This window comes from Pecten maximus, chromosome 6 (genome assembly GCF_902652985.1).
Source record: "Pecten maximus chromosome 6, xPecMax1.1, whole genome shotgun sequence".
Lineage (NCBI taxonomy): Eukaryota > Metazoa > Mollusca > Bivalvia > Pectinida > Pectinidae > Pecten > Pecten maximus.
The window spans coordinates 38546166-38570180 of record NC_047020.1 but is presented as its reverse complement, the minus strand read 5'-3'; the positions used below and the strand labels follow the sequence as shown (position 1 = coordinate 38570180).

Here is a 24015-nt window from a genome sequence, read left to right as displayed (position 1 = left end):
GGTCTGCTAATAACAGTTGGCCTTTTGATGTACATGGCCATAATGATCCCATTTCAGTGATAAAAATAATATAAAACATAAAAAATATTATTGCAATGTTTTATTACATACACAAAATAAAATCCAGACAATTCACAACATGATCCTGGCCATCGGAACCAGATACATTATAAAATAGTTATGAATAATAATTTATGATTTATATTTGATGTTTAGCTAAACCATGAGTTTGTTCATCGAATCCTGAGAAAATTTCAGTGTAGATAAAAAGGGTACATGTGTATGTATAAACCTGGTATTAAAGGGTCTAACCCTTGTATTATGAAGATGAAATATCTAAAAGTGATTTTGAAGAAATCAAAATTCTATCACTAACATTATGCATAATTAAATTTGACAAAATACAAAATCTGATACCGTATATTTAATTTGAGACAAAATTTAACTGCATGTTGCATGTTTGTGACAATTCTTTATTACATGTATTTATGACTTAATATTTGGTACAATGTAGCATACCATATTATCTGCAAATAATCCCCTGAACATAAATATGCCCCCTTCTGTATTTTTGCAGAATCATCATTTTTAAAGTGGTAAAGTGGTTTAAAAATAATTACTCTCTAAACTTTAATACTTAAATTTTTCACACATGGGAGGGGGGCTTATTTCAGGATGAACACGGTACTAAAATTTACACTATGGGAGGGGGCTTACTTGAGGGTAAATGTAGCACTAAATTTTTTCACGAAGGGAGGAGCTTATTTGAGGATAAATACGGTATATTCCTCAAATAAATAGCACTCCTAAATATGCATGAGTAAAAGATCTGCTGGACATAAATTCTTGTGAAATACTGAGTAAATCCACAAGCCTCGACACAAAAAAAAACAAAAATCATCTAATAAATGTTAAATTTTACTTTTAAATAAAAGTTGCAGTTTTTCTTTATGTCTAATTAATTAGAGGTCCTTAAAGCTAAAATAAATTTGAAGCATTTGTCAAAAATATTGTTAGTAGCACAATTTGAATTATACATATTAATGTATCTGAAAAAGAGTTTTAATTTAAACATACTGATTGCCCCCAGAGTTGAGGAAAAGAGTATTAAAATAACTCATGTAATATAAAATGTTTCTGATAATTCTTTTTTAATTGTCAAAGTTCCGATTGATGAAGGTAATGAATCAGATTGAAAATGACTACATAGGGTGACACTACATGTAACTGTTGTAGAGCAGTTAATTTCAAAATTGGTACACATCACCCAAAAAGCACAAATTGATAATTTAAAATTCTTCAGTACAAATGTATCAAGATTTTTTCCAAATTGTAAATCATATCCACAAATGATTTCCAAACAAACAACAACAATGATATCTTTCAATTCATAAAATAAATGTCTTTTGGTGGTTCTGGATGGCAGCTATATAAAATCCACCATGGCTAACTGGTGCAGTTGTTTGTGCTGTTAAAGATGGATGCTTTGGTGGTTTTTCCAGTATAAAAGAAGTAGTTTTCAAAACCTGAAGAGTGTCTGGAGAAGATTATGCCGAGCTGGTCCAGATTTGTCCAGGAGTGGATGTGGCCTGAAATTAAAACATTTAATGCAATGATCTAAGAAATCTTATTAAGTTTTGAGAGTTCAATTTAATTTTCAATTATGTCAAAAGGGTTGGACATCAGTCTAGGTCTATGGAAGTCCTTTACACATCAATAACAAACATATACATATTCTGCAGCAAGTATACATACATACATGTAATACATAATTATTCTGCTGCATTAATTAGATATTAAGTATCTAGAAAATAGAACTCCAGGGAGATAATTCCGATTTGGCTTCTTTGACGAAAGTTTTGTTATCAAGTCCTTAAAAAAGTCATAATCTGTAAATTTGTCAGCTGGTTATATAGTTCGATTGATATATATTTTTTTGGCCATTTATCATACATGACTGCCATGGGATACAGGACATCATTTCTTTTAGAGTTTGTGGCCAATAAAATATTGAATTTAAAAATGTTTGTAAAACAGACATACGGCCGTCTTAAGGTTAAGTGAAATGATGAGGCTAAACACAAATGCCAGCCAAGATGTCACCGAGGCATTTTTGGTTTTCCTCTCTCAAACTAAGTGATACAGGGTAAGCTATCCTGACTGGGAGTTTAATATTGGATAAATAACTATGACTTGTACAAACATGGGAGAATACTATTACAATGAAACCTCACTTAACAACCAACTAACAAGAGGCCCAGAGGGCCTGTATCGCTCACCTGGTTTCATGAGATATGAAACAAGAGAACTATGCTTAAGTATATTTGTCACTGGTATTGCTATGTCAATATATCATAAGCATTTAATATGGATGAACATAAACAAACCCTACCCCAAGGGATGCTACCAATCAAATATGAGAGATATCCATTGCTTAGTTTCAGAGGACAAGTTCTTTATAACAATTTAGCCAAACTGGCCCCTTTTGGCCCCGCCCCTCAGCCCCGTCATTTGTACAATTTTGAATCCTTACCCCAAGGGGGTGCTACCAGGCAAATATGAGCAATATCCATTGCTTGGTTTCAGAGGAGAAGTTGTTTATATCAATCTAGCCAAACAGGCCCTTTTTGGCCACGCCCCTAAGACCCCTAGGGGGTCAGCCCCACCATTTGTACAATTTTGAATTCCTACCCCAAGTAGGTGCTACCAGGAAAATATGAGAGATATCCATTGCTTAGTTTAAGAGAAGTTGTTTATATCAATATAGCCCAATTGACCACATTTGGCCCCGCCCCAGAGGTCCCCAGGGGGTCAGCCCCATCATTTGTACAATTTTGAATCCCCACCCCATAGTGATGCTACCAAGCAAATATGAGCGATATCCATTGCTAGGTTTCAGAGAAGAAGTCGTTTATATCAATATAGCTAAATTGACCCCTTTTGGCCCCGCCCCAGAGGCCCCCAGGGGGTCAGCCCAATCATTTGTACAATTTTGAGTCCCCTACCCATAGGGATGCTTCTGACCAAATTTGGTGAAATTCCGATCAGCGGTTATAAAGAAGAAGTCAAATAAGTCAATTGTTGACAGACGACGGATGCCACGGTATGGCATAAGCTCACCTTGGTCCTTCGGACCAGGTGAGCTAAAAATTAAGACCACCCTGCTATTACGGGCGTTTTTTTCCAGTCCCATTACTTTTCTCAATGTCTTTGCATTGGTCGATTCAGTAACACAACCACCCTGCTCTTCTGTATTATAGCCATTTTTCACAGTCCAAAAGACTGTTAATTAACATTAATTGACCCCATGACCTGTGGTCAAACTTACCTGATGTGCAGCAAGTTGTGAACAGCTTGCCTCATGTCAGGCATTTGATCTTTTGTTTATCTTAACAGACTGCCCTTTCCACCAGGTGACAGATAAACAAATTATTGGCTTATCTACCTGGGCTAAGAGGGTGTATTGACAAGTCAGAATTCTACGTATCGATCATTTTGAAACTATGTAAATTTTCATTGCTTCGCCGATCCGACTCAGAAATGGAATCATTCTTTTTCCACTTTACTGTACTTACTTAGCGATAAATGCTGATAAAATTTCTCTTGACTGTTTTGGAAAGTAAGACTGTTGGACGGCATGCTCCAATATTGTAAGTGGGCCGACGATACTACTGGGAGGTCGGAATTTTTTGTCTTCACCCTGTCGTTCAAACAGATAATTAGATAAATTATTAATGGAATTAGAAGACATCGATTCACTTATACTGCACAACACAGATTCAAAGATGTTATTTTCATGCAACAATGATGGTGTTACAAATGGTGATATATGAATGATGTCTGTGCGATGGACACACAATGTTTTTGGTGCTTGTACGATTACACAACTGTAGATCTAGTATCAGGTCAATGAGAAAAGATTTTAACAGATGATTGATGTAGAATGTAAAGTGTTGTGTTGGTAATAGTGATGCATTTATAAATAGTTCAACATTTTTTTTATATTTGGCTTATTGCATTTAACAGGTTTTCAAACAGAGAAATGAACTGTTTTTCATGTTCTGTGCTAGTTGACAGGGGAGATAACTCTCAATTACCTATGCATCCATAGCAGCACTCACGACTTGCTAGATCTACAGTATTTGCCCTCACGATTTACTTAAACACCACCAAAAGTGTGAACAACGGTGATCAAAATGAACATAAATTTCACACAATATCACTCATGACATTATTGTGATGTCACTCATAGTAAAAACATATCACTTGAAATCATCATCGAAAAAAAAAAATGCAGTTGTGAAATAATCATCCTATCAACCATAAATTTGTCAGATATAAACAAGTTGGGAATTTACTATATTTATTTTTAACAATAAAGTTTTAAAATTTTCCGCTTTCAAAGTTTAAAATTGTCAGATATAGACAAGTTGGGAATGATATTTATTTTTAACAGTACAGTTTTAACCTTTTCCCCTTTCAAAGTTTAAAGAGAACTGTACCAGTGATTAGTGACCTGTAATTAGTACTAATTACCTTTAACACTCCCATATTGACCAGCAAAGAATTGGCAAACAAAGAGGCTCCCCCTTCCTTACTATCCAGCAGTAAATCCTCAAATAGTTTATCTGAAACAAAAAATCAGCAACATCTCAAAACAATGTCCTTCCATTTTAACGTAACAAAAATGTAGCCAGCTTCCTTTTATAAAAAGTCTTCAGGTGAAATTGATTATGATGATCTCGTGTTGTAATATGTTGTAATGTAAACACAATTAATATACCTTTTTTTGTAAAAAATTAACATAACAATTTATCATTATGCAAAAAGGTAAACAAAATGTACCTGTACAATCACATGCTGCTTCCTTGGTCTTGGTGTCAACTGGCACAACAACAGATGAAACCTGTAAATAAACAACAAAACTAGAGCGATGATCCTCTCATAGTGAACACTCTTCAGGTTAGCAAAGTTGACTGAAGACCCTATGAATAAAAAATGTCCTAGGTACACAAAAATAATAATGAAATGAGATGGGTGACAAGTATGTACCGAGTAAGAAGGTCTGTTCTCATTGACCGGTTTATCTCCCATTCTAAATGTTCAAGATTTCTCTGTTACCCCCTAAGGTGTGATATCTAGGTCAACCCCTAGGGTACGACAAGGATCGAAGTTCTTGCAACAATACAATGATGTCACAACAACAATTTAATCACATCACATCAACATTGTGTTGTATTGCAATATTTCTATTCAATATCACCACAACTGGACGCTGAGAAAGTAAAACAGTCTGCTGAGAGAAAAATAATTATCTGCTACTTTGAGGACATGACAGAGAAATCTCCAATCCTTAGGATTTTTGTTTTTGTTTTTACCTCGGAATCCTCAGGATTTTTTTATTGTCTATACCTCGGAATCCTCAGGATTTTTTTTATTGTCTATACCTCGGAATCCTCAGGTTTTTTTTTTTTTTTTTCCTCGGAATCCTCAGGATTTTTTTTATTGTCTTTACCTTGGGTTAGACAATGAAGAATATCATCCCTCAAGTTGGAAATATCTCTATATCGCCCTCAAGGTAGGGGAAGATTATGTATATTCCTATACTCTACTAATGTAATGGCCTTAGGATATGTAACCACTTTCCATACCAAAATTTAACAGTTTGGTTTGTCATGATGTGAAATTTTAGCTTTGCTTTAGATCTGGATTCTTCCTGTCAAAACTGAAGACGAGATGAGTCATTTAAGAATCAGAATCTCTCAATATGTAACACAATGTAGTCAGAATCTCTCAAGATGTAACACAATGTAATCAGAATCTCTCAAGATGTAACACAATGTAATCAGAATCACTCAAGATGTAATACAATGTAATCAGAATCTCTCAAGATGTTACACAATGCAATCAGAATCTCTCAAGATGTAATACAATGTAATCAGAATCTCTCAAGATGGAACAATGTAATAAGAATATAAGTATATATTAATCAAACTTTTGTTTCTTTGGATGTTAAGTTGTTGTCTTACCTTCATAAATGTCTGAACAGCCTTATCCACGTCTGAACATTCACTCTACAAAACAGATATTGTATATATATATAAAATTCAACATTATATAGATAGTTGTATGCAAATACATTTACTTGAGTTGTTGTTTTTGGATCTGAATATTTTAATTTTGTTGACTGGCTCAAATTTTCTTTCTCAAGAAATAAAATAATTTTATCGTTCTATTTTTTGAAAGATCATTTAGTTAACAAGAAATAGCGATAACAAGAATTGTTTAAGGAGGGATCACAGATGTAGGGCAACTTGAATAACCCACCATCTAATGATGGTAAGCTAAAATCAGGTGGTCACAACAAGCTAACCGCGAGAAGGTTTCTGTTGAAGAAACATTGTATAACATTATGAAGTATAAAATCAACTATTTACCCCTAGTTCTTGCTTCAATGCTGCTGCTCGTCCCAGTTCCCATTTGCATCAACTTCGTTGGAGAAGGGAATGCAAGGAAGTCTTTTGCAGACACAGACTAAAAAAAAAGAATATTGAAAACTTCCATACGTTTTTTGTATCTAATACTGGATACTTAATCTTAAGTGTACTTCCAAGAATTTTTGTTTTCAAATGATTATCTGATTATACTCTTGAAACCAAGACACAATGAATTGTACAGCTTTTGTTGCATAAACAATTACTTCAGGTTTCTATTGTCTTTTTCGTAATATTCAGGTTTTACTATAAGAAGACACTCCAGCATAACATCAATATTGCAACATAATTAAGTATTGAAGTGATAACAACATATCCATATGTCCACAATAACATAAACGTGATAGGGGAAGAGATCCATGATAGCCCGGTAAGTGTGGCAATCAGACTATGTGTGTTTGCTGGGTTTATTGCCCTGTGAACCATTTTGAGGTGGGGGGTCTCCTTGTAGAAGTTGGTGACTACCTCATTGAACAACATAAAAGGAGTCCCATGGCATGCCATCCAGAGAAATCAGGGTAAAGTGTTTTTCTCAAGGACACAAACACGACAGCACAAACCAGCACGTTTATCAGCTCCCCGGTAAACACAAACCGACACAGGTAGGGTCCTACTAATCATGACAGGTGAAGATCCGAGGTGTGTGGTTCGATCCCTACACAAGACGGTTTGCATTTCTCAGGAAACTGCCCATCATAGATTTCTCGCCGTGTCAACTTCTAAACTGTTGGAGTAACATCACAGACTGTTCTGTGCCGACTCATGGTTACGATCAGATACTTGATCACAGCATGCCCTCGATAACATGTGACAGGCCTCCCATATGATGTACAGCGAGGTGGTGACCACATACAAGGAAACCTCACCTTAAAATGATCTAGGCTGTTCACAGGACAAAACCCAACAAACAAAACAATGAAAACATCAACTAGTTTTACTCCTGCCAAGGGGCTTTGTGAAGCTCTGGCTGTTTCGATATACTTATGTGATTATCTTGCATTCAGTTTTATAAAGGCAAAGTAATCACAGCACCTATTTTTGCATAGACATTTTGGTATATATCCTTAAACATATTTCAATGCCGCTAAATATTCAGACTTTCCATCATGTCCAACATGCTATTATCAAAGGAAATTATCAAACACAAACTGTACATTCTGATATCTTGTCTAATCTGACCAATATACTGTCCGACAGGGTGTTCTTTCTAGATCTGGAGCAGTCTTTAATTAATCTGTATCTCAATAGATACAATATCTTAGATAACTGACTAAATTAAAATCTGCCCTGCTATGATATCTTTCAACTATTAGTTTCACTCATACAATATGTTAACGGTGCTGTTTATGAGTACCGGGTATGTACACTGTTCATGAATATGTATACTGTTCATGAATATGTATACTATTCATGAATATGTATACTGTTCATGAATATGCATACTGTTCATGATTTTGTATACTGTTCATGAATATGTATATTATTCATGAATATGTATATTGTTCATGAATATGTATATTGTTTATGAATATGTATACCGTTAATGTGTATTTACATGATAACCTGACTTAACTGTTCCCTTGTAACATTGATCCTGTCTCTGACAGCTATGGTATTTGGTTTCAGCATTTTCCTTCTTAATTTACAGTAGTTCTAACCTCCCTTATCCAGACCCTGTTTATTCCGTACAATCTTCAGGTATGTGAGAGAAGTATGTTCATGGTGAGGCTTCGGTAACAATATAGTGAACTTGTCAAATTTACTGGGTTCCTGAAACCTTTTAACCAGACGAAGTGATGTGTATCATATCTGCTTCATTACTGGATAATCTATCCTGTGCTAAATATCCCTAAAACACTCTATAATTCTCAATCTTTCATTTTTGGGCTGCTAATTTCCATTCTCTTATTCACATTACTCCAACTCAGTCAGCATATTAATTTGTCGAGCTACATCACTGTATCTTCCATCAAAGATGAAAGTTTGAAGAAACATGCTGCCTCAGAAGTTGTAATGCATCGATATGAAAGGGTTACTGGTTTACTGTGACATCACATCCACTACTTGATCTTAATACTTGTAGAAGCGATGAAATACAACAAAGATTTTATAGAAAACAATCAAGATACTGCATGTTTAAAAAGATCTATTTTATTTTGACATGAAAATAAAAAAATTGGGCCAGTTCAACCAACTATGCTACAATCAAAGTGAACAAACTTGTAGCTGTGATTATGCTTTTGACAACATTTTGTGAATATCAGTAAAAATGATTGACAGCTTTGGTGTTAAAAAATAAAATATAAACAAGAGGTCTACATGGCCTGTATTGCTCACCTGTATATTTCAGAAATTACTTCAAAACATGCTTATTCACAGCAATGTTAGAAATATAATATTTGATTTCCTCGTTCCTATTAGATAATTCATAGCATATTCAGTTGAAATATACTCTACTTCAATATATACCGTCTTTATTTCCCCTATTTTACCAAGCCCTTCTGAATGTTTTTCTGTTTGTAGGTACTCAGGTACATATTGCCAAACCTGGGTTCTTATCAAACCCAACCCATGATACTCAGGTTTGATGAAACAGACCTTGATACTATAGCAAAATTTTATCAAAATCCATTCAGAACAAGAAAGCCTTTGAAGAAATTTTTTTTACCGACAGACACTGCACCATGTCATGAACTCAACAGTCTTTTGGTCCAAGTGACACACAGGCCTCAACACCCACCTGAGTTCTGAGACAATATTTTGTTTATAAATCATGTGTAAGTCAATGCTATTTATTTGAGCAAACTTGGTACTCTTCGCCCCAGCATGTTACTGACTGAATATCATGACTTCTCTTTGGGCCTTATATATATATATATATATATATATTGAGTCATTTAAAATTTTTTTAACACTTTTGACCCAAGTGACCTGGAATGTAGGTCAAGGCCATTCATTTGAGCAAACAAGGTAGCCCTTCATCCCAGCATCAAATATCTAAGTTAAAAATGTATTTTTGTTTCTATGAATGGATGCCGTATAAAAGACGATGGAAAAAGGGTGATTGCAATAGTTCACATGAGACTTAAGTCTCAGGTGACCTAATAAAACACAAATTTTGACTTTTTTAAAAAACAATAGTGACTAAAAACTTAATAATGAATGCTGATCTACAATAACAAGACATCAAATATCCAAACAAGTCAAGTTCTAACCCAAAGTTAAGTGGAGTTGTTTCCAGGATAGCTGACTAATATCCCCAACCTTCCAACCCATGCAAACTCCCTCCCAATCCTAACATATTTCCATGTTCTCTGTCCCAAACACTTGTTAAATTAGGATAAAAAGAGCAATTGGATAAAAACTGTTAGGAGAGTTGTCCAAACAAGGTTTCTATTAAGAAACAGGAAAGGGACATAACTGCAATATAAATGGTTTAAACATCAGTGAAAGTGATTAACGATAATTTATTTAGTGAAACTGTACATGATTCAGACAACAACCATATACATAGTAAAAGGGGATTTAACTCCAATAAAATATGATTGATTAAAAAAATGTGGTTCCTATACTGCTATAGTTCTGATAGGAACTGGTACAAAGATTCAGTCAGACTATAACTAGCATAACTGTCATAAAAATCATAAACTCATAAAAAAAAAAGATGCGCAATGTTCAGTGTGTGGTGACTACATCAGTGATGTTTGAAAATTCTGAATGAAATCTTCAAGAGGAATTGTTCAGACAAGAAACCATAACTAAAAACTAAAACTCCCTTAAAAATAATGTGAATCCCAAAAAATAATCCCAAATGCACAAATATACCGTGTAATGACTTCATTTGTATGGTAGTATTAATTTGTCCGGTAAAAATCCTGTACACAGACAGACAGACATATATTACTGTACACTCGAAGAATCCAAACTGATGATGATACATTAAAACCAGTGGCTGAAGGTAAAAACATAAATGTTGTAAAGCTAATTTTAAAACCATGTTGTGAGAAAAACTCTAACAGGATTTAGCAGCCAACGAAAATGAGGTATGATCGCAACTAAGACATATCAAAGAGTATTTTTAGCATGAAGACAGGAAAAATATTAACAAATCGATGACAGAAAGACACATTTTGGACAAGATACATGTAGCACATAAATTATGAATGACATTTAGAATGTGATTGGAATTATATTATAATTATATCTTGAATTTCTTTTATTAAAATACCTGATCTTGCCTTGAGATGACAGTTTAAAATACCATGTTACTAAAAATATCACAGATAAAATCGGGAGATCCAGTAAACATTCAACCATATTTTTCTACAACTTATAGGAATCAGTGTCATTGAGACGAATAATGAACAAGAATTGTCCCGGGGACTGAATAAACAAATTTCCTGGAATACTAAGGCGTTCGCTGTTGTCAAGACAACTTCATATTTCCCAGATCAGCAACGAGATCAAGTGTGGCGTCACCCTGTAAATAACCCAAAGGAGAATTTTAGTGGCCAAGACAACAACAAGCTAATTAACAGGGCTTTATTACATAGCTATCAGCTGTGCTTGTGGTGAGGTTTTAATTTGTGAAAGTGATGATAAGGAATAAGTGGTTTATCCTACTTGGAGATTTATGACATCCTATCCTATCCAATCAAACACTTTAATCTATCTTTAATTTCAATTCCAAACACACAGATATTATATTCCAACGTCTAATTTGACTGCTTAACATCAAGATAATGTAACAATTTGTATACAGTCATTTTCAAACAAAAATTCAAGTCTATTATTTTAACTATCAAAAATTTATTGTACCATTCTATTATAGTCCATATAAACACTAAAATTGCAAAATTTTAAACACATTAACATATTATATTATACAGTACAAAAATTTTGAATGACTTTAGTTTTAATTAACACTTAGTTAAATACAATTTTGTGAAATCCATGTAAAGTTATCTGCTTAATTAAGTTTCAGAGCTCAACAGTTAATGTGTAGAGTTAGCCAAATTAGGGAAGATTTTTATTAACAAGACACATTTTCTTTAGAGGATAAATACAGGGTGGGATGGGTGACGCCACACTTGACAAGTTGTCCAACATAAGTCCAGTTAAATATGACATGATCGAAAATCAACACATATATCAGACGTTTCAACAATAAAATACTTTTTATTGAACGTCAGCATTTTGTCATAAATTATATGTTTAATCAACAGATTAGTATCCATTCTTAATATATAAACTCAATACAAAACAATAAATTAAAAATTACACAATTATAATAATTGCCGGCGAATATCTCATTAGCATGAATGCATTCAGTCAATATTATAAAATACTGTATTTAGTATTGTCAACCATTTTCAAGATCGATGATTAAGTGATTCTGAAATGATAAATCGCTGCATTATAGTGATTCTATATATGGGCTATTCCAGTAAAACATCTATCCCACCTCAGGACTCCAGGTTTTGTTAAGGGGTACCACCCATAGAATTTATTGAATAAATTACGAAAACTTATAGGAAAGAAATTCAATTATGGATAAAAGTGATTTATTTTGGAGTCCTGGGGTCAGGTAGATATTTTAATGGAATAGTCCTACGACAGTCTGGGGTCAGGACATCAAATAATCACAGAAATTTGTATTTTTCCATCTCAACCTGGAAAACATACTACAAGTCACAAACACTTTATACAGAAAGTTTTCTGAGTACCATACCTGTTTTTCAGGACTGATGGCCTTGCCCTTCACTTGTAATTCGGGGTCATCGACTGCATCCCCTTCTTCATCCTCCTTGACCTCCACCTCCTACAAAACCACAAACATGTATACATCCAATATCCCCTATTGTGATGACCCACATCAAGATATATAAAACACAGTAATTCTAAATATTAAGAGGGTTTCAGGGGGTTTATTAGATATCTTGTACACAAGCTTTTAATTTCATTTCAAAAGTTGTCAAGTGTGACCTTTGACCTTGACCATTAAAAGTTAATCAGGTGTAGACCTTGATGGTTTGAATATGAAATACTTGTAAAGCTGCCTTGGGATTAATGACATACAAGAGACCAACCAACCAATTGTTTTCCCATAGACTTTAGTGTTAACGTTTTGGATTATTTCATTCAAATTCTTGAATTGAATATGACGATTATGGTTTATAACAAAAGTTTAGGGTCTGATATAACACCTAATCAAAAAAAAAAGTTGGGTCCTTCAGCTCAAATTTTCTCCAGGGTAGCCATTTTGAAAAGAGGTGAATTTCGCAGTAAAAAATCGCAAAAATCTTAAATGTTTACATGTTTACTATTATTACGTGAACTTTTGGGAAAAAAACCAATCGGACTTACAAAATTTATATCAACATTTCTTATTGATAGTTACCTATCAGGCTACATATCTATTTTCTCACTTCATAACATACTGGCCAATCAGTGGCTGCCAGACATTTTATCCTTGGCTCAACGTTCTATACACAGGGGCTGTTTCAAAAATATATTTTTTCAATTGGTTGGTTGTTCCCTATAATGTATCTCTTTGTACACAAGTTTTTTTGCAGACCAACTTACAAATGCACTCACACTGCCACACAGACTAGGTAACTGTTATAAACCGCAATATTTACTAAGTGGACGGTAAAATTATTTTTGAAAAGTTTAACATTTTGGCGTTTCATTACATCACTGAGGATGCTGCATAATGCTGTAGTTCAGCAATGTTAGCAAAGAACACGAGTAGCACTAGACATTTATTTATTAATGCACATTATATACATACCTAAAAGATCATGATCTAATTACATAATCATCTATTTCCCTATCCACAATGCCAGAATCACATATCATTTTTAACTTCGTGTACAGCAAATTAAAAACTTGTTGGACCAAAATGAAAAATTCAAGCACTTTGCAAACATAGGAATGACAACCCGCTATCCTGAAATAATTTCATACAGACCTCTCCATGGACATCACCATCTTCTTCATCCTCATCATCTGTACCTTCATCACCGCTGCAACAAAATAAAACATCTTATAAATTTTATACAACCATGATTTATCATTCTTCAACAAAGTCAAACTCTTAAAATATTAATAAAAGTAAAGCGAGCAGGTTCTTATAGGATATATCCAATCTCCTTATCAGTAAATGGTGGGAGTTAGGATTCAAAAATTTGGAAAATATTTTTTATTGAATCCATACCATTTAATATTACAAAACCTTTAACCATTTTTTGATTAACAGATGCCAGATGGACAACCAGATGGACACTGTCAGTATACCACAATACATCTATCAAAATTTGATCGACACATAAAAAGTTATATAAGTTAATTATAATATATCTGCCTGCACTGTGGCATGTTGAAGAAATTTGTCTCATAAACTTAACTTATTGTTGATGGACAAATGAATGGACACTGTTATAAAAGATTGTCAGAATTTGCCAGGAGTATCAAACCATGGAAGATGTCATGGAACAGGAACAGTGATCAGGGAAACTCTTGTCGTGTATGTTACAAACCTTAGTGATCCGAGGGCATCTGCCTTATTTATGGCCTCCATTGTTCCCTTAACTTCTTCCACTCCATCTTCTCCTAGCTGATTGGCTGTTTTAAGACAAAATGCAACAATCACACAGCTGTCTATATATAGTATATCAAAATATATACCAACTTTTTCAAATCATAGAATCATGGGTATAATTATGATACAGCAGAAAATTACAAAAAACTTTATTTACAAAATCCCCTCGTTTCCAGATAACCTTAAACATCGAAAAATCCTCCATGTGATACCCTATGTTTTAATCTGTCCATCAACTTTAACTGACAATTTGTCTAAAGGCTATCATTTCCTCTTTCTTTAAAAACATTATGCAATTATGCACTAGTATCTCCCCTTTCTGAGGTTTCATGCATCTAAATCCCTCCATAATGCTAAAATTAAGCTAGAGAAATGGTGGCAATTTTACCAACCTCTAGCTAGAGATGTCACTGTGGAAGATCTCCCTCTACTAGATGGCCAAAATTTGTCACAATAAATCTCCGTATTGGGAGATAAAGTGGGAGATAAAATCGTAACAACATCTTATTGATGTAAAGTTATGGCAGTGTGCTGATTTTCACAAAATAATGCCAATCAATTTTAACAGAACAAAGAATTTGATCCATATGTTCATTTAAGAAGGAGCATTTCCTCCACCCCCTGCTCTTGATATGAAAAAAACATTTGGTCATACAGAGGAAAAGGTCAGTATGCATGTCATTGCATGGTCCAAAATAAGAATTTCAAATCAATGATCGATTGTTGTTTACTTACAATCCAGATCTAAAATCTCCAAATTGACCTTGTTTTCCATGGCATCGGCTATTGCTGTGGCCCCCACCTTGTTTATTTCATTTCCAGAGAAATTAACTTCCTACAAAAAGAAGATCAAATCCATTTCATATAAAGGTCCAAATACGTGTACATATCAAAACAGCAGAAATAGTGGTGATTCTTCCAACATTATTAATACCGTCTACCCGTTTCACCTTATGCAGGCTTCATCAGGGTTATCCATTTGATTTCTCTATCACTCGGTCACCCTGCATACTATTGGGTATCCAGTGGATAAGTGGAGGACCTACTATCCACACCAGTACAGAGAATGGTGTTGGCTATAGCACCTGAATCCCATATCAAATAAAGGTCCAAACTAAATCTGTCATATATATTCTACTAGATATCTGTCATATATATTTGACTAGATATCTGTCATATTCTATTTGACTAGATATCTGTCATATTCTATTTGACTAGATATCTGTCATATATATTTGATTAGATATCTGTCATATATATTTGACTAGATATCTGTCATATTCTATTTGACTAGATATCTGTCATATATATTTGATTAGATATCTGTCATATATATTTGACTAGATATCTGTCATATTCTATTTGACTAGATATCTGTCACATTCTATTTGACTAGATATATGTCATATATATTTGACTAGATATATGTCATATATATTCTACTAGATATCTGTCATATATATTTGATTAGATTTCTGTCATATATATTTGATAAGATATCTGTCATATATATTTGATAAGATATCTGTCATATATATTTGACTAGATACCTGTCATATATATTCTACTAGATACCTGTCATATATTTGACTAGATATCTGTCATATATATTTGATTAGATACCTGTCATATATATTTGACTAGATATCTGTCATATATATTCTACTAGATATTTGTCATATATATTTGACTAGATATCTGTCATATATATTTGACTAGATATCTGTCATATATATTTGACTCCATATCTGTCATATATATTTTACCAGATATCTGTCATATGTTTTACTAGATATGGGAGTTCATTGAATTTTATCAATTCGTAAATCAGATACTTATACAACCAAAATTGATAAATCATTATTTTATGTAATAGCGTAGGCTAAATTTGTTACTTACTACACATAAACAAATATATCAGATTTTAATTAATATTTGGGTCAGATAAATATAAAGCACATACTTTCGATATTATCATTTGTTTAAGGCTTAGAATGCTACTTTACAAAGTAAATGAGAGAAACCCAATAACAGTTACTTTAAGTCACATGATAGTCCAGCTGTTTTTTTCTAATTTGATACGATATAGCTGCCAATATCCCTAATTGACAGCTGTCAAAATCACTATCATCAGTAACTTTTTAAAAACATTTTGAACTTTCAATTAAACCTGAAAGCACAGTTTGAAAGAAAAGCTGAATGTACCTTCAGGCCAAATATTATGAACCGGGGTTTCAGTTTCAACGTTCTTTACCATGCTAAATAAATTTTACATAAATATTAATATTCTATCTGTAATCAAATCTGTCATATTGGTAGTATTTGGAACTCAGCAATTTTATAGGCATGAAAAAAAAAAAAAAATTTATCGATGTAGCGTGATACATTTTTCACTACTAGCATTTCATACATTTTGTTTTGTCAGCGGAGAAAGTTTTCTTTTAAATAAACTTTAATCTGTTGTCTGATATCATACATCTCTGGGAAATCTGTGATCAACATTCACAACTTTTTATAATTGCCTAAAAATCAAGAACTCCCAAGTAAACATTTTTCATACACTTTTGCGATCAAAATAACAAATGATTTTTTTACAAGAATATAACACTGTAAATTAAAACCTTCCATGATTATCCTGTTTGTCGGTCACCAATACGTACCTTGAGACTAGTATGACTGCTAGAGATAGCACTTGCTAACACCTTGGCTCCGTCTGTCCGCACCAAACAGTCCCCGAAATTTAATACTTCTAATTTCTGTATATGAGGTAGAACCTATAACACAAAAAAGTCGTGATTAACGATGAAGAATAAATATATCCAAAACATTTCACCGATATCCACCAATCAAATAGAGCATATTGAATGGTTTCCCATTTAATATAACATATATTTCACTCGTATGACAGAATATCGATATTTTCACGAGTGAAAAATATCGAAATATTCTGTCATACGAGTGAAATATATGTTATATTAAACAGGAAACCATTCAATTTTCTTCTTATTGCATTTTATTTACTTAAAAACAAAATCAAAAACATCGAAAAATAAATAGTGTGAAAAAGTGTGTGAATCATCAACATAATTCAAGACGTCATCTCTTTGTGAGGTTACTCCACATCAACTTGACGGCGCAATTTTGAAAGGTTTGATCAACCCAATTTCAGCGTTTTCTGCTGTTAACGGAGAATCTGTGCATGAATAGCTAATGTCCAGTGAGTATTTTGTCAAAAACCAGTCTTAATATTTCAGAAATACAGCAAAATAACCCATATAACTATCTTCGCTTAGGTTGGAACGATCAGCAAGTTTCAATGAAGTGAATACAAAGGTTTGTTCTGATTAACCTAAAAATGAAAAACTTATATTTTTCACTGCAACACTTATATTTTCACTTCAAAATCTTATATTTTTACTGCTCATTGCTGCAGTGAAAATATAAGTTTTATTAGATTTAATTTCTATATTTCACTGGCAAAAATGCAATAAAATGTTTAATTGAATCTACAAGTGTAGGACGTACCTTTGCTATACTTTTGGCACCTGCCACTGTTAATGTATTGTCATTGAGATTTAGTCTTTTCAGCCCCTTGTTGTGAGCTATGGCGTCCGCCAGGGCATGTATTCCAGGAGGGTTGATCCCATTCTGTGGCATAGAAATCTCCTCTAATGTTCCAATTGCCTGACAACAGATAATAATTTTGGTGAATAATTTTAACGATGTGCCTGGTTCATAATTTTTGTAGTTGTTCTGACACCAATGGTGCTGACCTCTTTAACCCCATAACATGGTCATAAGATTGCAACATGTTTGATCACCAATGGCGTCCATGAAAAATGTCTGGACAGAAAGCCATTGGAAACGTACGGACAGAAAGTCATGGAAAACATCCGCACAGAAAGCCATGGAAAATGCCTGGACAGAAAGAGACAAAACAAACAGCCAGCTGGACGTAAGTGTGGATGATATACATGTAGTTTAACTATCTGACAGTCCATCGATCATTCAAAGTAGATAAACATCAACAATTGACCACAAGGTAGGGGAAATGACAGGACAAGTGGACAATGATGTGGACAATATACATCTAGTAGGTATGACAATGTGGCAGTCCATCATTAACATGTTTAGATTGTTTTCAGTGTCAGAAGGACAGTTTGATCAGCGACTATAAAAATCATTAACAAGAGGCACAGAGGGCATGCACTGCTCACCTGATTATTTCATTAATCATGGCAAAACACTTTTATTTATTCTATATAACAAATATTTTCCCCTTTTGGGATCCACCTTCAATATAAGGTGTCAATATTTTCATTCCATTAACATTAAGCTTCCTGACTCCAAAGATGATTCAAAAGCAAATTCAGCTGATAAGCACTCAGTTCTATAATATTAAACCAATTTTGACTTCCTATATTTGAAGGACATGTCAGTAGGTGGGTGGATAGGTTGGTGGTTAGTATCTATACAATATTCAGTATTGTCATCGAAGAATGCAAATAGTTTTAATCAAAATACATCTTTTGATACAGAAGAGAGACTACAAAAGAAGCCACAGACAAAATAATGATCACATTTTCATCATAACTAATCCTCTTCTACTGCAGACTGCATCTGTGTACCATTATTTACAACCTAACACACAATTTTGGTTTTACTTTCATCCCAGACAGCTGCCAACCTTAAATGATGGTTCCAGGTCCCTCAGTTATTGAGAAGAAGCTGAAAGCCATTTCAAGCGAAAAGTTGAAGCCAGTTGGACAACACACAATGGCATAATTCAAGCTCACAAAAATTGCTTATTGATGTAAGTAAGAAGCCCCTATGTATATACATATGGAAATTCCATATAACACAATACCTTAAAGGCGGCAGCCAGAGCGGTAGCTCCATCATTCTCCAGTCGGTTACGTCCCGATATAAACACCCGCAGGGCCAGTGATTTGCCTGCAGCACTGCTCGACTTATGACAGTCCAGCAGGCACTGTGACAGCATCTGTACCAACAGGGAAACCAACAGTATTACCCATGGAAATCAAGTGGACGGTAATGTATAAAAAGATTACAGGAATTTATCAGAGATCAAATGAAATCATTATTGCTGAATTCAAAGTTTAAGATTACAAAACTACACTACTGAAAATCAATGCTTGTTCAAGACATCAGTCAGTCAACAATGGCAAAAATATCTGAATTATCTCAAAAAAGAGATAATTACTTGGTAAAAGTCTGCTGTATTACTAAATGTAAAATATTCATCAATAATATTTGAGAGTGAATAAAACCTGCAGATATTTGTTTTGTCTTAAAGGTATTGTTTACAGCCTTGGAGATCAATTTGTTTTTCAAGCAAACAAACAAATGAAAAAGGAATTGGTCAGTGTGACTTGTACATAGTGTTAAATACGATCTCTGTCACTCAGCTGATGAAGCATGCTTCTTTAGCTCAGGGGGTAGAGCTATGGCTTATCATGCCGGAGACCTGGGTTTAATTCTTGTTGGGGCACTCGCGATCGTCTGTAATGTGTTTTTACCTGTTCTTCATACAAGCAAGCAAACAAGCAAGCATCTGGTACTTCACTACACACATAATTCAGTATTCTTTTTATATATCTTCCATAGCCACCAGAAAATAGTCATTACCTTTCCACCTCCAATGCCCAAACCGTTGTTGTTGAGCTTGAGTTCCTTCAACGTGTAACAGCTTGGACTTTTCAGCAGCTCAATCAGACCATCCACTCCAGTCGGACCAAACGCATTGTCACTGAGGTCAAGCTCCACAAGTCCAGCCCCGGCTGATATGATCCCCTTACCTAAATGTTTCTGCAGAGCAAATCAGCATTAATGTCTTTAATACAACATATTTAATTTTAAAATGGAAGTTTAAATCACAACGTATCCCAGTGTCACCAATATGGTTATTTAATTACATTGAGTAGTTTTTCAACGTTTTAAATATATAAATATTTTGAATAAGAAAAATCAGGTTGTGACCTTAAAAACATGGGTGAAAGGGCCTAAACAATGGTCATGTGCACGTGTGTGACAATATTTTTCATGTCATTTATATATATATTAAGGATTTTCTTAACTTTTTCAACATCTTATTTTCTTGACTTTTTCAACATCTTTTTTTCTTGACTTTTTCAACATCTTGTTATGATTTTTGTTCTACGTATCTGATACAAATTGATAAATCTTTATAAGTCTGACTGAAAATCTTACCAAAGCAGGAGGGATTTCTGTTTTCAGTCGACCAGTAAACATGTCACTCCAGTGTGCTCTCTACAAAGAAACAATAACAATAAAATCACTGTATATTTAGTATTACAGCATCTACGATGAAATAAACAATAATTTCTATCCACTGTACATGTGCCCTCTCTGTATTAATGATAATGAAAACTTGCTGGCTGCTCCATTCCCTAACTAGATTAAGACGTTTTTTTCCTGATTGGTTTGGATAAACTGTATATTGAAACAAACAATATCTTATCAAGGTACATGTGCCATCCCAGACAGAAACAAACGGAAGGGGGTGGGGACAGGAAAACTTTGACCAGTACTAAAATGAAAGAGGACTGTGATGTCGTCCAAGGTCAGAACTTGAAGAAGAAATCAGTAACACACTTTAGACTTGTACCAAATGGTACACTATCAATAACTGAATGATGAATTTCCTTTGCAAAGTTTGCAATTTTCTGATTGAGGTTTTTGAATTTTCTAATAAGAGGCCTAAATTGCCTGAATCATTCACAAAAGCCACACTACTGCTAAACGGCCTATGCTCACTTGCTCTTTTGGCAGGTGAGCTAAAACCTGAACAATAATAAACTAATTATGCAAGTAAATCAAATAAATAACTTTGATAAAAGAAAATGGATTTGTTAAAATTATAGATAATAGAAGTCCATGGTGGAATAGTCTTGAACCTACCTGAAATTCTGGGTGATTTTTTAAAGCTTTGGCAATGACCTCTGCTGCATCAGCTCCCAATGTGTTCCCTTCCATTCTCAGTGCTGTCATCGTTTTGCATTTTGATATCTCGTCAGCTATTTCTTTGGCTGTGTACAAACAAAAAATAATACTCACTTGGTGATCAATGTATGCTGCAGTTTTTTTATCCTAACATCATTATTGGAAGACACTTGATCATAAGTGTTTGCAGCTTGCAATCTACCTTTATGCCAACTTTTTGGAATTTCTATAATAATAGTATGGGAGAGTTTTGAACATACTTAAAGTTTTAAGCTAAGAAATGTACCTTTGACAAAATAATACTTCAAACTGCGTATTTTGAGAATTGTTTGGTGAATTCGGAAAGATTTTTTTTCAGCAGTAAACTGCAAATTTTGGGAATTTGGCTTAAATATGAAATAACTTCAATTGGGGATGGGGCCCATTAAAGGCCCCCCAAAAGCCATCGGAAAAAGCCCTGCTGATAGTACTAGTATTTGAATTCAAAAGTATAAAATACTTAAAAATGTAGCATGTCTAAATTTTAGGTCCAAAATCAGGAGACTAACTCCCGAATGGTTTTAACTGTTAATTGAAGCATTGAAACAAACTGTCTGTGCTGAAATGGTGATACCCATGCTTATGCATATTCAATAATAATAAGTACTTTTACCATATGACTAAAATCCCCATATTTCATCAAGACAAATTATAGATGCCCATTTGTGATCGTGGGGTGCTATCCTGAACCAAATGCAAATGGCCATGGCTTTTATCACATGTGACATCCTGACCCCACTAGCCTTTTTTGCCTAGGCATTCACCTATGGGGGTGGGGGTTGCAAATATCCTCACTTTTCAAAAATATGAACTCAACCAAATAAAAAATCATATATATAAATATCACACGTATGGAATGAAATTAGTTTTGTATTCGGGATAATTGGATTACGACATTTCAATTACACTGCTGTTTTCAGTACTGAAAGTGAGGCACATGAATAAACAACGAGAAGGGATGTTTATCATGTTATTTCAATTCATTAGTACGCAATCCATTACTAGAATCAGTCGCAATTTTAGTTCGTGACTATATGACAATTTGGTTCATTCTGTATTCTGACACACACATATAAAAATGTTATTTAGCTTCTGTACATAGTTATATGCTACTGTGACAATGCAGTGTGAATGTTATGATACGTCTCGGTACCGACACAAATACTTTACCATCGCTTGCTGTATTAAGTTTTAATCCTCGTCCTTTAAAACTTAATTCGAATGTTTCATCAACCTTGGTTTTCGCTAACTGGTCTGTAACTTGTGATATATCGCTGGATGCCATTTTAAGGCCGTTACTTCTGTTGATAGGCCAGTTGTTTTTTCACCATGCAACTTAGCTAGATTATGGCGGCGATTTTGAACCTACTTCCGGTTCAACAAGGGAGATAACAACTGGATTTTTCTTCGGCGACATCAAAGGAAATCTATGTCCTTGATGCAAATTAATAGAAAACTATGACGATATCGGAATGATACATTATCATCTTGAAAGACATATCAATATTTTTGTTCCTTATAATAATAAAAAAATTTATGACAGACCCTTGGTCGATAACATTTCAGTGAAAGACTCTTCAAACAAGTTGAAAATTATCAATTTAACACGGTAATCACTTGGAATTATTTTATCTGTTAGGCCTAAATGATGCACTCATAAAACTCGTGATACATGTAAAATTAAAAACACATATCAAGTGTCCAATTTAATTGTGGCATATATTAATATGACAAATAGTATTTGACCCTGGTTATATCTTAAGTAAAAAAAAATAATTAAAAAAAAACCTCTCACTGTACCTAAATTCCCTCACTTTTTTTAAACAGCATCAAACCATCAATTGACCATAATCGTCATTTTTGACGGAGGTCTTACCAAAAAAGAAGAAGACAAAAATGCTGATAAAAAGATACTTCCCTATAATTTCTAAAAGACAGTAACATTTTCTTATTTTAATAATAAAAAAAAAAATTAAGCCAAAACAAAACAAAAATTGGCCAAAAAAATAAATAGATCAATAAATAAACAAAAACAAAACAAAAAACACTAAATTTTAGTATTTAAAAAAAAAGTATTTCATGTCTTGCGTTGAGGTTAAACAAATTTACCATTGGATGACTTCCTGACATAGTTTTCTTGCCGCTGAACCTGAAAACCAGAGTATAGACCTATCCACATAACTTTTTTTTACCACTAAACATATATAATTGACGATGCTTTAAACATCGAAATTGTTAACTTTATTTGTTGAAGATAACCATTTAGTAAGTTAAGATAAAGTCTGCTGGGTGTTTTATTAGTGGTATTATTTTTCATGTCCCTAATCATTGAGACAATTTTGGCAAAATCAAACAATGAAAAAGTTTTGAAAAAACTTCTGGATAGACATTTGACGGGCCTCTCGCGATTCGATAAGCCATTCAGTGAAATAGTCACCGACTACTACACGGAGAAGAGCTTTCAATGACCCTAGATACTGACTAGACAATAAACTCAGAAAACATGTATTGACCAATGACGTCATAATGACAAGACGTAATGTAAACTAATTGTCAAATCTTCGAGGCTATCCGTCCCTTTATCAAGACACAAATATCTTTTAGGTAACACAACAAAACAAAATAGGATAATTGTATGTGTATCGTCGGAAATGCCTGGTTGTGTAAATTTCTAACACAGCTATGTATACGAATCCTTACGTAACCCCTAAAAGGTTTAACTCTGCCACCGGCTACTAATCTGTAACGATATATATACGTTGTAACGTGTTTTCTCCATTCGGAACCCAAACAGACTTTACCTTTATTGGTTGAGGGTAACGTTAAATACCGACATTGGCTTTACAGCATTTAAAATAGACACACTGAGAAAGTCCAGTGTTTCGCTTTACGCCT

At 33.9% G+C, this 24015-nt stretch overlaps 1 protein-coding gene across 1 annotated transcript; it reads right to left on the bottom strand.

Annotated features, from left to right (window-relative positions):
- Positions 1-82: 82 nt before the first annotated feature.
- LOC117329724 (ran GTPase-activating protein 1-like) lies at positions 83-22489 on the bottom strand. Its single transcript, XM_033887817.1, is given in 18 exon segments — positions 83-1589; positions 3576-3700; positions 4537-4628; positions 4846-4906; positions 6030-6074; positions 6438-6470; positions 6472-6534; positions 12226-12315; positions 13468-13522; positions 14036-14120; positions 14833-14932; positions 16758-16871; positions 17623-17781; positions 18965-19099; positions 19747-19926; positions 20329-20388; positions 21040-21167; positions 22291-22489. Coding segments are annotated over 18 exon segments (1710 nt in total). The 5' UTR covers positions 22406-22489; the 3' UTR covers positions 83-1519.
- Positions 22490-24015: the final 1526 nt, after the last annotated feature.